Source organism: Anopheles stephensi, chromosome 3, assembly GCF_013141755.1.
Source record: "Anopheles stephensi strain Indian chromosome 3, UCI_ANSTEP_V1.0, whole genome shotgun sequence".
Classification (NCBI taxonomy): domain Eukaryota; kingdom Metazoa; phylum Arthropoda; class Insecta; order Diptera; family Culicidae; genus Anopheles; species Anopheles stephensi.
Window position 1 is genome coordinate 74,693,539 of NC_050203.1, and position 14,979 is coordinate 74,708,517.

General features: G+C 47.6%; 1 protein-coding gene across 1 annotated transcript in view; it reads right to left on the reverse strand.

Annotated features, from left to right (window-relative positions):
• Positions 1-11,622, reverse strand: part of LOC118510043 (ABC transporter G family member 6-like) — a 34,410-nt gene extending 22,788 nt beyond the window's left edge. Inside the window, exons 1-2 of the mRNA XM_036051431.1 lie at positions 11,457-11,622; positions 5,368-5,937 (exon numbers count right to left, since the gene is read on the reverse strand). Of these exons, the coding sequence (XP_035907324.1) occupies positions 5,368-5,704 (337 nt within the window). The 5' untranslated portion in view covers positions 5,705-5,937; positions 11,457-11,622. The remainder of the gene's footprint in view (positions 1-5,367; positions 5,938-11,456) is intronic.
• Between the last annotated feature and the right edge of the window lie 3,357 nt (positions 11,623-14,979).

Below are 14,979 nucleotides of genomic sequence, written 5' to 3' on the forward strand. Positions count from 1 at the left end.
ACCTGGCGTCCAAAAATATAAGCACGAACATCCCTTTACTTTGGCAGCCGTGAAAAGAAACTGGTTTTTCGTCGGAAATTGAGCATCCCTTTTGGGGGTATCCTCACAACAGGTTTTCGATACCGATCAAGAGACACAGTGCAGGGGTTTTCAGGAGATATCGTAAAAGCTGGCATTGTCATTTCACCGAAGAATTCCGGTTGTTCCACATCCACTAGTTAAATACTCTGTAAAGACCTCAAACTAAATTTATGATGTCACCTGACACTCTTCTCTGATGGCATCTTTTATTGATGCCTTTGAGATATCATCTAACAACCCCTGTAAAGTTTGTGGTTGGCACATTTTTCGGTTTTTTTTCTGAAGTTGATCCGACAAGTAACACATTTTCGGGGACGACAGACTCCGAGCAGAACAAGAGCTAGCAGATCAAGCAAGATCTTGCAGATCCCTGGGAAGCTATTTGTGCCTTGCGATGGTGAGCTTGCGCCATGTACCGGGTTTCTCAGCGACTCTGAATCCTAAGCTAGCGCAATGGTTTATCGCTAACCACAGGCTCAGATCGACCAGGAAGCTTTGGATTACGCAAGCCAGATTCCTCAGGGCTTCAGAGAGTGCGGCGTGTTAGCAAGGCACCCTTGGATGTGGTTAAAGCAATCGATACTCTCTTCCGTACCAGACGGAAGCGCGATCTCAATAGGAAGGAAAAACCCCCTTTCCGAACCCTACCAACTAGCATTAGAAAGTGAAACTGTGTTCCCAAGCACTGTTTTTCCCTCTCGGGGGGGGGGGGGGGGGGGGGGGAAAGAGAAGCACGAAACGCATCTGCATTATGCATCGTTGCACACAAACATCACGGAGTTCGTATGCAACCCGTACCCGTCGAGGAACCTTTCTTCCGGCCAACGACATTCAAGCCTGACAGGGGGGGGAGGGTTAAGCATGGCAAGAAAACGAGTTCGGTCCCGTCCCTGTAACCCCCCCCCCCCCGCCCCCTTTCTGTGTGCCATATAATTTCATCACATTTTCTCCATTCCAACGGTACGTTAATGTTCGCCGAGTGAGACACGTCTTGAGCACTCAAGGATCGCTCTGACAGCCCTGAGCACGGCCACGAACGGTCACCGATGGTGGCGGAGGTCATTTCTCTCTTCAATTGGCTTGTTTTCTGCCTTTTTTTTTCCACCTTAAATTAATTGAACTCCAATTGAACTCTGCGTGGTGTGGATGAGAAACGCGCCCCATACAGATGCCGCCCAACGTGCAGAAGACGAATGGCGGCGAACGTCTTCATCCGTCTGGTTCAATATTGGTACAGTGTACAAGTGTTTCTTGTTCTGTTGACAGGGTACCACGCTATTCCATTCTTGGGGCCTGCATCTCCCTACCAATAATACGTCTAGCGCTGTACGGCCTAATGCGACATTAATTATGATCAAATACCAGCGCACAGGTTGTACGGGCCGAAGGCTTGGCTTGAAGACGTGGCAAAGGAAGCAGTCCATTCACGATCGATGCCAAGGTTACACGCTCGAGTGTGATGATGGTCGGCGCTAGAATTAGACGTTCGGTATGGCGCTAACCGACCGATCGCGCGAGGTGAACGGTATAGGATCTCTGCTACCGCGACTAACCCAACCGATCCGGGTCGTGAAATATTTACCTACCATAAACATTTTATTGGGCGATAAATCTTTCCAGTCAGCAACTGCAGCTGCCGGTGGCTAATAAAACCAATAAAGAGCCCAATATATATCGATCGTCAAGAAGTTCTGACGGCGTGAGAAATACAGCTCCATTCTTCTTGAAAGCTTAATTTTGTAAGCAAAAATTGTAAGAATCACCCTGTAACGCAACGGAGTGTTAGTATCGGTTCAAGGTTTCTCAAGTTCACGACACGCCATCAGCTTCTCACCTGCTGTAAGCACCTACTTCTCAAGATCATTGACACCTCCCAAGCTCCCGGGCGAGGCAGACACCCAGCTATTAGATTACAGCAAGGTGCGATCTCCACATCCACCATTGATAAATCCTTCACCGCAAGATTTATATGGATAATCATCTTTGCTACCCTCATCTAACAAGCGAAAATCTTGAATTCCGCAACAGAATGATGAGCAACTCGTTGGAATGCACTCGCCCGCAAACCCTGAAGAAGCCACACACGCGCTCTACGCTCTTCCCCCCCGTGCTGGTTCTACGGTTCGTGCGTGGCTGCGCTCGTGCGTCTGAACCGTACGGTGGAAATTCATACATTTTTAGGTCAAGAGTGTCCGCGCACCTCGGCTCGGACCGTTTTGCAAAATTGTTACCAAATGCACCATTCATTTCAAAAGTCATCATAAATTATGATTGGCCGTTAGATTTTGGTTGCGAAATCCACCGATAGACTGGAGGCTGGAACCGTTTCGGTGATTCAGGTTCGATTCTCGTACGTCTACGGCGTTGATAAAAGGCCAAAAAGTAGGCGAACTTTGGCAAGAAGACGGCAGGATTTGCATACCATCACAATTAGGAGCGTGGTCGTCTGGATGGCTTATACAGTGAACATAGCTGACCACAATACGCACTGCGAACCGTGTTCGGTCGTCCGGACCGGTTAACGTTTTCTGAATCAGGTTTCGAATTTGGCCCCAAACAAAACCCCGAAAAGTCAATTCATCAGCAAACGGTCCACACACAGGGAGGTTAATACATTCACGAGCAGGTCCATATAGAAAAGTCACACTCGCTCACAAAGGTGGCTGAGGACAGTTAACAGGCAGGACGGTTTTGTTGCAACTCATGCCGGAGGTGTTAGGAAACGGTACGATCCCTAGGAAGTTGTGCGATCGCTTCCTTTGCAACACGGCTTACGCAATCGGACGGATCTTGATCAATCCTAATGAACGCCATAATTAGCGCTAATAGATAGTGGACTTCTATGTCTTCGACGAAATTCCACAAAGGCTTGTCTCGAATGAGCAGTGGCTTGAGCTGAAGCAACGCGCATTCTCGATCACTCTCACTGATTTCTCTAGCGCAGAACGGGTTCGCGATCGACGCTAAACGTGGTCTCAAGTGTCAGGCCTTCACCGGTGGTGGCTCATGTGTCTGAGTGCACCCGCCAGCCAAGCAACACACCAAACGCATGCTCTGTAATTATCGATCGTTATGCGCACCGCATAACATTGACGCATTGACTTGGAGATCCACGCAATCATAACCGCCCTTCGGTACCCGAGCGCGCAGAGCAATAGAAGTGCTCGATAGAGAGGGACAGAGAGTGAAGTAAACAAATATCGCGCCCTGACTACGCTGACCACAACATGCACCACCGCAACTGCACAATCCCCCCCTCGAGCTCAAGTCCACACGCTCTAATGATCGTCCATCGGCGAGGCAATTCACCTCGAAATGTTTATACACCGTGCTCGACAGGCGCCACTCCTGCACTATGCTGTATGCACTGTATGGTACTTCCACATCCGTTCTGATTGCACCACCACCTGGACCACCTTGGATTCGGTCGTGTGGTTTCGCTATGGGGAACTAGCCAAACACACGTGAACGAAAAAAAGAGACGAAACGAGGCCACTTTTCCTTCCAGTCTTAGTACTTGTTAGGCTTAGAACCATTTTTCTACGCCTCCAACTGTTCTTGAACCATGTGCGGACCGGTACTCGTTAGAATGAAATCTCACCCGCAGGGAGGCAGCGTTGGATAGCTTGAAGTTCCAGTTACCTACATAACCACCTTGACACCACACGCTATCATTCATTAATCCGGTGTTGGTCCGGTTGGTGGCTCATCGGAAGTGGGACGACCTTGTACGGAGTGGTTCCCGCTCATCTTGCTGGGTGCAGATGCAACATTAGATATTCTGGTGAATTCTACAGAATTATCGATGAGAGACGGTGGGAAAGTATTAACGTTTAGAGAGTTATTGGTTTAGCCATGGAAATCCCTCCACGAAAACAGTCATCCAGCATCCGATACGAACCATGGAGGGTAAATTCTACTGCGGGAACCACAATATCCCGCTCTCTATGATCTAATGAACTCACGAGGGAATTCACGATCACGTGAGGAATGTTACTACACGTAACACTATGTAAAAAACCAGATTCACTTGCACGGAATCACACGGAAGATCCTGCATAAGTGACCTGACATCCCACCAAGCGAATGCTAATCGTCAACTTATCAACGCCACCGGTAGCCGCTGTCACTAGGAAACCACCTCCTCTTCGAACCAGTAAAACATTCAGTTGAAAGTAATGCTTTCAACCAGGCAATCGCATTTGAATAGTGACCGCGAGAACTCCGAGAAACTCTGGTGTAAATGAACTGCACGACAGGCGATGCAACGCCTGCTGCAAAGTTAATGTAATGCCATACATTATAGAATTTATTGATTTCAATTCATCTCCCCCAGCAGCAGCTGCGCCTGTACTCGCCATCGTTCCAATCTGGTAGCAAACGTTTCGTGACCGGTTATGATGATGTTGTTGCTCCTGAATAGCTGGCGCAGGGGGAACTACAAAACTTAGTGTTCAGTGCTAATGACTTGTGCAAAAGTCATAATGCCGATTCTTAATGAACACTCAGTATTTATTTTATTCTGATGCAGATCACCCATGCCGCGCGATAGGCATTCATCATTTAGAACACTTTTATGTGCGGAACGACGGACTCGCAAGCTTTACAGCTCGGCCGTAATTAGCGGATGTGGTTCGGTGAGCTTTTATCAGAGGGTGGTAACGATTTGGAAAATAAATAATGCATGACTGACTGGGGGGGAAAGGGTTGGATTTAAAGTTGGTGCAGACTCCGAACCCTGTGGAGAGGGATTTCTAATGTGTCTCTTGGTGATTGTATCGGGCAAAGCTTTTTATAGTCCAATCGCCATTAAAATGTACAGCTTTATCTAGTGTCCCAGCGATCGAATCGACGATCTTCCCATTGTTAAAGCCTTTTTGGCTCGTTTCTCACGCAAAACAAATTAAAATTGGTTACTTCTTTGGCGTCTAATTGGAATTGGAAAGGAGGATTTTCGACATCTGGAAGAGGCAAGGTCCCCCAAAAAGCGTTCGAACCGAACGCAAATTAAGATTAGCTCCAAAACATAAAACAGGTTCGAGCGCGAGCGGGAATCCGATCGGCTAACGACTTGCGATAGCCTCGCCTGGCCGACACCGAAAAGATACAGGTTTACACGGGACTTACGGGGACCGAAAAGGTCGGTATGGTCAAGATCACTAACGGTTGAATGTCGCAATATCACTACAGTCGATCCACCTGGTGATCTGTCAACCAACGCACAAAAACCCTGGACAGATGCATTCTAAAGCTCAGTGTCACTAATACCTGGTCCCACCGACTTACCGAACTTGGCTTTGGCGATGTTGAAGCGCTTCACCTCGTAGCGAATGTCGCGGAACACGATGTCTACCGGTGGGCGCTTCGGGAAGTGATAGTCCTGCTTCTCGAGCAACCCGTTATGGTACAGCGTGTTGTTGTTGCCACCTTCCTGTCTATCGTTCAGCTCGATCGAATCGTCGATCGACGAACTTTCACCGTTCGCCGGACAGCAGCTGAAGCTGGACGTGGTGGTCGTAATTGCCAGTGCCGTCGCTGCCATCGCGGCGGTCGGATTGCTGACGTTGTTCGTGGCCACAGGACGATTACTTTCGGTACGAATTTCACTCTTCTGGGTGCTCATGTTTGTTGCATTGGCGGGACTTGGGCTCAATTGTTATCACTTCACGAACACACACACGTTTCACTTTCACGGAGCTAAATTTAGCTGTAGACTGTTTTGCTCACGGTTATTCCTTAACGTAGAGGTTTTACAGCGGATACTGGATACTGCTATAAAAGCCGCTGGTGCAGTTCTTGTCTCTCTCATTTAAAGAACTTCTTTCACTATCTCACGTTCTCCATCGGTTTTAAGTTCTGTGGAAATAATTTGAGGTTAGACCTAGACAATATAGCATTCCAAATCATCTGAAGAAAACGGATTAATCCACAAAATTTATGCTACTATGTACCAGGGTTGGATCGAGTCTTTTGGAGGTCCCCTAAGGAACCTGATAGTTTGAGATTCCTAACACATAGAATCTGCTGACTGACTACAAATCAAAGACTAAGCAAAGACATTATACTAACCTCTTGTGGACATCAGGGCCTCTGGACTCTCTAAAGGATCGAGGCTTCTAAGACCACACCGTCTGCTTACAGGAAGATAAGCCTCTGTCTATATGAAGGAGGCTCCAAGTATCTGTGTAGTATGCTCATACTATGACCCTCCACTGTAATGAACCCCCAAATGAACTCTGATGAATCTTCTCCACTACAACGCGTAGTCATCTCAATCAAATGATCCACTTCTTGCTTCTACCTGAAGTACTCATCCCTCTAATAAATACTTCTGACCTACATTCAACGCACCAACGATTCGATTCTAATCTTACCGACTTTACTGCACCATATTTACAAACAAGTGTCACACGAATTCCAAAACAACACCCAAGCTACTTTTCTGTACCTCTCACAGCGTCAAGGTAGAACCTCCAAAACACCTTATCGGACCAAATCCTTCCAGCGAACTGTCAGCGATGACGCACGTTGCACCACATCAGCACCGGACAGCTGTAATCGTACTGCACGTGCAATGCTTTCCTCAGAACCGCCCAGGCTTTTGGAGCTCACCGTGAAGCTCAGCTCAATTCTAAACATCCCCCACTACCAGGAAAAATTGCGCCGATCGACGCACAACTATCGCATCCCATGATCTCGTTTGAATACAATCGGCTTCGGGCTTTAATTTGCGGCCGATAAAATGGCGCACACAAGGGGGGGGGGGGAGGAGAGGGGGGTTGCTCTCTAATCTCACTCTCGATCACGGTACGTCAATGGGGAGGAGACTTAGCAGAGGCTCTGTACAACATCACAAACAAAAAACATGATTATTCTACCCCTATTTTACTATCGTGCGTATATTGCTCCCTTTCGATCGTAACGGGCTGATTAACATTCCCTCACTGGATTATCGCCGTACAGATTTTTAGAATAAACGCACGTCAAAGCCAGGAAGTACGGGGAAGGTAAACCACACAGCTCTAACATCGATCGCAAATAATAATAATGCGGCATGTTATCGCACTAGCAACGTGCACAGTACAGTAGGAATGCTAAAAAAAAACTGATACTCATCACAGCTAATAATGTTTGCTAAGCGATCGACCTTGCCCGCCGGTTCGGCATCTTCAACGGGGAAGCGCAAAAGCTCTCGTTCTCCACATTTCTGCCGGTACAATCTTTGATATTGAGACGGTTTTAAATATTCATCGCGACAGATCTATTAGTCATAGCTAGATCAGCGACACGCGATCGACCTTCCACACCAGCGTGAAGCTGGCGTTGGGGAAGTCTAGCTAATTGCAGGTTCTTCCTAGCTATTAACGACGGTAACGATCCTAACTGGTACCTTCAATTTAACGCTACAATGAGATTCTTTCGATAAATCATAAGGTGACAGATTAAGGGAAGGACTTTCCAGCTGTCAATAGTAGGCTCCAGAGCCGTTCAAAGTCAAGATATTCCCTGCTGATCGGGTTTCCACCTGTCAATAGTAGGCTCCAGAGCCGTTCATAGTCAAGATATTCCCTGCTGATCGGTTTTCCCTCGATCGTAAGCCATCTCATAATTTGCATACTACATTCTACTCGTCAGCCACTCTCGCTACTCTACCATCTCTAACCTTAAAATGTCACTCAAGTCAGCCATTTTAGTAGAGTTACGATCAATCACTATAATGGTCCAAACGCCATACTTTCACCATGCCATGCTCCAGTTGGCGTGTGTTTGTCCTCAGGCAACAGCTTCGTTCGTGCAAAATTTCTCAAACAAACACAATTGGCAAACTTTGACCACTCGCACAAGAATCTCTATACAGCTGTGTAGCGACTGCTTAGAGCACTGCACAGCGACCATCAATCATCAAGCGGTCCAGCTATTGCACAATTACACGATTCAATTGGTTCCACTGGTGAGTCGTGAGCTTAACCTATTAACCAAATTTTCTTACTAGCGAGGCAGACACGCACACCACCACCATCACCCAGCACTGTCCCACTACCCTTGGGGAAGTTCCCTTCGGTCCGGTCAAAGTCGGCCTGAACCAGTGCGACCGTTTTGTGATAATGATTCACTTTCGTCCGTGATGGTGTGTTTAAGAACGGCGAGAGCAAGCAACCCGGAACAGAGCTTCGTAGTCGTACGTGCAATCGGCTGTTCAGTTCAGTCCCTTATCTACCAAGCCAACGCAGCTGACAACAACTGCATACAATCGCACTTGAAGCGTTCCCCGGTGTGGTGGTGTGCGTGCGTGCGGCTTGCGACGGCTTGGCACGTCCAACCCGAGTTCCGTCCTAATCACGGTCCCATTAGATGATCGCGCGCTAGTGACAGCTCGAGAGCAGTGGTTAATCTCTTCGTCTGGTCTCCGGCGTGCCTGGGTGCAGGTTCTCATACCGGTGTTTAGAAATACCGATATCTATAACCTTCACATCCATCAAAACGGACCTTCCGACATTTTAGCCCAACCTGTCAGTGGCGTCAGCCGCCGTTATTTACATTTGCATTTGCAAGGGGTTAAGAGTTAAAAGTTCACCTGCTTAAGTGGGCTTATAAACTGCGGCACCGGGATCTCGAGCGACGTCAAGTTGACAGCCATCGCCACGTGGGGTCTCATCGTCGGATCGTTAGAAAGTCGAGACGGCTCGATCGAATCCATTAATCTTCCGTCGTTCGATAAAGGGTTTAATTGACCCTCCTTTTTATCTCACGACCAGGCAACCTTTACATTTGCCACAAAACCGATACTCGGCACCGATCAGCCAGATAGCCGAGACAGTCGCTGTCGCATGTCAAGCTAGAGGTTAGACGCTCGTCGCCGTGCGGATACTTCCTTACACGAACTCACCAGCGCACCAACGACAGAAACGGAAATTAAACCTCAACTGGGGGGCATATTGACGCGGTGAATTATTACCGCTCGACCGTTCTCCGCCAACTTCGCGCCACCCGATCCCGGACGCTCGCATGGATGTGCAATCTTCGTCACACAATCTTTTGGAGGATGCACGTCGAGTGCAAGTGCGTGAATGGAATAATAAACCCCACGCCCGCATGACGCTGTACTTGTGCTTGGTAGAGAAACGGCCGTACGTACGAGCAGCTCGCACCACAAAACCTGCAACTTCTCCCATTCGGCGACCTTTGTGTGTGAGTGCCTCAAGGATAACCTTCCGGTGAGCTTGGGGCTATGGTGGTTAGAATACTGCTTAGACGCCGTGTACATGCCCACATGGTCGGCGGGAGGCATCTTTTCGGACGCAACCACATTCCCGATGGGCATTAAAGGTAATGCTTCTCTCTCTCTCTCTCGTTCTCGCTCTGGCTGGGCTCAAGCTTCTTGGTTTTTTTTTGTGCCTCCCATTACCTCATCAGTCTTCATCGGTGGCCGAAGGCAGTCTAGAACAATTTAATTACACCTTGGCGGAAGATGGAAACGATTGCGCCTTAAGTTCTTCGCGTTAGCTGAATTCGTTGATGCTCACCGTGTGTTTTGCACACAAACACCTGCCATTTTACACCTTCATTTTGTGTGTTGAATTCTTCGACAACCTCCCGGTTCTTAAATACAACGAACCGCAAAAAAATGGAGGGAGGTAAAAAGCAAACAACACATCTGTTTCATCCAACGGGCAACCAACAGCAACATCAGCTCCAGTGTCATGGTCGGCAGGATGATAAGGTCTGCACAAGAACACATGTGCAAAAAACGTCTCGCTTCAATGTAACTCTATCGCGAAAGACAGCAGTAGCAAAGAGCTCATCAAAATAGAAGCCGCCCGCCCTCACATCAAACAAAACGAAATCAGTGACGGACAATGTTTTCCTGGTTGCACCACTCTCGCACGATTGCATCGGGTGCATCGGGCACTGGTAGCATTGGCTGAATGTTTATGTTCTCCTTCACGTGTGCGACGCGAGGGGTTTACCCTACCCCGGTTGGCGCTCACCAACCCAAAACGAACCCGTTTGCCATGGCATAGACCGACAAGTCGATGTCGTCGTCGGTGACTTCCACCGCAGGCACCAACTACTGCACCTCAGTACCGTCTCCCTAGACGGGGTAGATGTGTTGGTGTTTTGCCAAGAATTGCGAGTGTTGGTGGCGAGTGATGATGTATGCAAGAATTTGTGACCAAAACCTCACTCGCTTGAATGGGTTTCGAACGCATACCAAATAGCGATTACCAAAGCCGAAGTTGGATAGGCCCTATCGAAGTAGTGGTTAGTAGCAGCGGCGGACTTGCCGTCACATCATAAGTCAAAGTTTAATTACACCCGGAAAAGATTTAATGCCTCGCCACGCCATTCGATTGCTGCCTGCGCTCCAGTTTCCTTCTCCAAGAGTTCTCCAATATTTTGTTAACTTCAACTTGCACTTCACTGTTTATCCACAAAGCTCAACAACAAACGACGCCCTCCAACAACTCTAGCTCCCGGCAAAATGGCTTGCGAACGATTGTAGCCGGGGATTGATCGTGCCCGTTATCGTGTTTTCTGTTGCGCGTGAGTCTTCTTATCGCACCAAGGCGTCGCGTAGGAAATGTAAACAGAACCCCGACACCTCGTGTCCTCTCCGCAGTTCCCATATTAGTGTACGGCACGTTCGCGAAAGGGTTTTATTGCAGCACGGAAGCGCACAATGCCGGGGCTCAATTTGTCGACTGCAGTCAGCGTGCTGCTCGATCATCTTTGTTCGCGGAAATCGTGGATGGGCGGACGGTTTCATCATAATTCTTTCTCTAATGACGCACTTGTTGTCTGTGCAACATGGGTTCCGATTTTCGTGATCTTCGGTTCGGTTAAGTCATCCTCCCCAACGGAGTCCACATCCAGAACATGGCAGACAATGGAGAACGATACACGTGGGAGTCGTGATGACTCTTTCTCCACCGGATATCCAGAATTCTGACGTAAAACGTGGTCCAATGCACTACTCCGGAAACGTGATGCCTACACACTTAAACACTCGCACACGCTAGCTCACCGACTGTCGACATTATCGAAAATCGATCAAATAGCATGAGAACGACTCAGCTAAACAAACAATTCGATTCCGGTCAGAGGTGCTTTCGACTCGGTCGAACGTTCGTGGGCTAGTACTTTTCCCTTCACTCAGCAGATCTGTAAACACGCGCGGGCACACACACACACACGGAGAGCGCTCTCTCTCTCTCTGACATCAAACCGCAAACAAACCGTCACTCTAATCGATCGAGAACGTGTACCGACCCCGACCAAACACCGAATAGGCAGACACTAAATATTCAACCCAACAGAGAACCCAGCATCCTGACACGGACCACTTGGACCAACCGTACACTTAACACACGAACCTCTTTCTTACAATTTCTCCCAAAAACAACACAGCACCAGCTCGATGTTGTCCGTTGGCACAGTGACGGCGCGATCTAAGTACGCGCGGGAGCTTGAACAGAATGGAAAAGGCACCGCTTGCTGCGACTACCCTAGCCCGGTCGCGGTTCGGAGAAAACTGAACCCGCGATTACGAACGGCGGGTATATAGCCGAAGCCGCTGGCGCTTGCCCGAAACTGCACAGTGTGGTTGTGGGTGGGCAAAATTAATTTTTGATTCATTCATAAAATGTAGTTCAAATACGTGTTCTAATGAGTACAATTGAGGTGTTTAAACTTGTAGAGCCATTTTTTTTTGTAAATCTTTTTCTTTTGATTTTTTCTTTTTTTTTCTTCTTTTTTTATTCATAAAGAACGGCCTGGCCGTATTGCTTCTTTTTGTTTTTTATCTGTTGCTGAATATTGTATGGGGCGGTTCGGTGGCCGAGGCGATAACGACGCCGGTCTTCACATGGCAGGACCGGGGTTCAAATCCCATCCAGACCACCTCCCCGTACGTAGGGCTGACTGCTTTGCTGAGGGTAGAATCAAGTCACAGAGACTTGTAAAATGTAGACTTAATTGTCTCAATGTTCGGCTGGGTTCCGATTTTAATTCTGTCGTATTGCAAGCAAGTATCACATTTTTTTATGAAACATGATCATTGTTGTTCAATCATTTATCTATCTTCTTCTTTAAGACTTGGGCTAATGTCTAGGGGTTTGAGAACGAAATTTTGGACAATACAGCATCTGTCCGTAATAATTAATAAATAAATAAATAAATGATGATTTTAAATTCTTACAACAAAACTTCAGTTAAGTTGAGCTTTTCGGTCGTATCTGGTCTTATTTCTCTGCACTAAACTCACACACTTTTTTATTGAAACACTTCTGGAAATGAAGTTTTTTTTATTATAAACTAAATTAAAATTCCGTTTGAATAAATTTGTTTTATTTGGCCATTTTGCTGTCCATTTTAATATAGGAAAATCAAAACATAAAAATAGAACACATTAATTCTGACCAATCACGAAGTCCTTCTCTATCCCACTGTGTATTACCACCACGCGCTATGCATGACGATGATGGCGATGATGATGATGGTGCACGACGCACCCGAACGGAAAACCTTTCCGAACCGAAGCACGAGTCAAACCCACGCCGTTCCATTGCACGCCGTGTGAGAAGGAGCAATGAAGCGTGAGAAAAACCAAAAGCCACCCTCTTTTCCCTGAATGAGAAGCACCAACGGTGAATGTGTTGTCCCGAAAGCGTGTGCTCCTCACGTTTTTCTGTTTCTTTTTTCGCTTTACTTTCGAAATTCAAAACCAAAGTTAAACAGACAATAAGGCCAAACCGTTCGCGTTGCATATCATCCGTGAGCGCAACATCCTGCCACAAAGCGACAACTTGCTTCGAAGGTCCGATATCAATAAGTGGCGATCCAGTTGCAATTAGCTCACCAGACAGCGATCAAGGCGTTCTACGGAGGGGGCCGAAAATAAACTTCCAAAAATATGAAATTCTCCCCCCTCCTGCTGGACACGAAATTATTGCTGTTTCAAGGGAACGGATGAGAAGGTCGTACGCCACCCTTTTAAAGAGCAGATGGAAAGACCTTTCCCATGGCACAGAGCACTTGCATTTTTATGAACCAAAACTTCGAAGATCACCCACAACAATCGTAAAAACCTACAGGGCTTGATGGGCAAAGTGAACCTTTGTTTACCAAACAAGATCGTGCGTCGCCTTCGTCAGTTCAGCGACTCGCAGTTGCCTCGTAGTCTGGACTTTGCCATCGAGCAAACCATTTTCCCGGTTGCACTTGACACATGACATTCGTTTATTTCCTGCGCGCGTGTGTGTGTGTGTGTTGTTGCGAGAAACGTCCAGACGGGTGAGGATCGACGGATCGAAGGCGAGTTGCAGGCGCATCATCATATGAATCGCGATTGTGCAACGGTGTAGCTCGGATGTTGTGATGAGGCACACTGCAGGATGATAAGCCACCCTGATCAGATGCAGCGAATATTTACTACTTGCTACGAAATCGTAGAATCTCCGCCAAAGGTTCATGGTCAGAACTGGAGCGAATGAAGGGCGCTTGCGGTCGAAACCCTCTATTGGCAAGCAGGAGCGCTGACTCTTGTGAGCGAGTCCTATGGAAAGGGAAACTCCGCAAGTTTGATTAATTAAACTCCAGTCTAAGTCTAAAGTGGGCGCCACCCAATCAACCCATATTGATCGTCCAGCCAGTTATCGATGATCCAAGGGAGCGTGGCTTGTACCGCCTTGGTTGATTGATGAATAAATCTGACTCACTCACCTGACTTCCCCTCAGTGGGATTGACCTGACGGCACGCTTACTAATAGGATAAATATCACTTGCTTAGAACACTTTCAAAGTTCCCGGACCGGTGCTCTAGCGCTGCCACCAACACGATTGCGCCGCTCGAGAAGGTCTCGACGAGCTGTGACCTATTTTGTGCCGGCGGGTTCTTTTCCCCGTCCCAGGGACAGCATCACTAGAGCTGACGTGAGCGAGCGCCCGCCAATGTGTGTCATGTGTGGTTTCGCGCTGGATATCAACAAAGCGCACACCTAGCGGATCGAGACGACCTCAGGCTGGTAACGCGTGAGTTACCTTCGATACCTAACTGGCCGATAGATTACACGTTCTATCACAGGCGAAGTACAGCGGCGTTATCTACCGTGCCTAGGCTATTAGGATCGTTTTCGAACGCTGTACAATGTTTGAACGTGAATGAGAAGTATCAGCGAAGAACTGGACACCAACGTCAAGAATCGCAGTCAGTCACAGTGGACCGAAAGATAAGGCTCTTTGCGATTGATTTTTGGGGCATTGCACCTGGTGGACCGGTTATCGAACAGATACCGTGCCTCCAAGTTGCATTTTTTCGCGCCACAGTGCATTCGGATTTCGGTGTTGCAAATCTGTGATAAGACCCTGCATATCTAGTGATTCTAAGGAACGATGCCGACGTCAAACATTGATAACGCATTCGGTCAGATATGATGAAGCACGGATTTGAGAAGTAACACCTTTAACGAAGTTACTAAGGTCGGTAGCATTGCGGGACCGTCTCCAAACTTCTTATCAATCAAGGTCACCGCTACTACCGAGCCGGCCAGCCGGTCGTGTAGTAAAGATTGGGTCACAAATCAGAAACACCGGCCCGATGAATTTATTAATAGCTATTTGGAGAACCCAAGGCTTCAGAGAAATATCTAGTTTTGCAATGTCGGTAGCTAATTACATACCCCTGTTAATAAGCAGTTATTAGGCGCAAATGCTTAACCAAACAGATTTACCTGCGGTGAGAGTCCGCGCGGGTGTATTAATCGATTTTTAATAGACGGAGCGCGGTTTTCGACAGTTGCGAGTGAGATCAGCGTCAAGGTTTAGTAATTAGCGGTTTAATCTACGCGAAACTATTCCCCGGAGGCATTCGGTTTCATGTCCAAATGACCAAATCAAAAT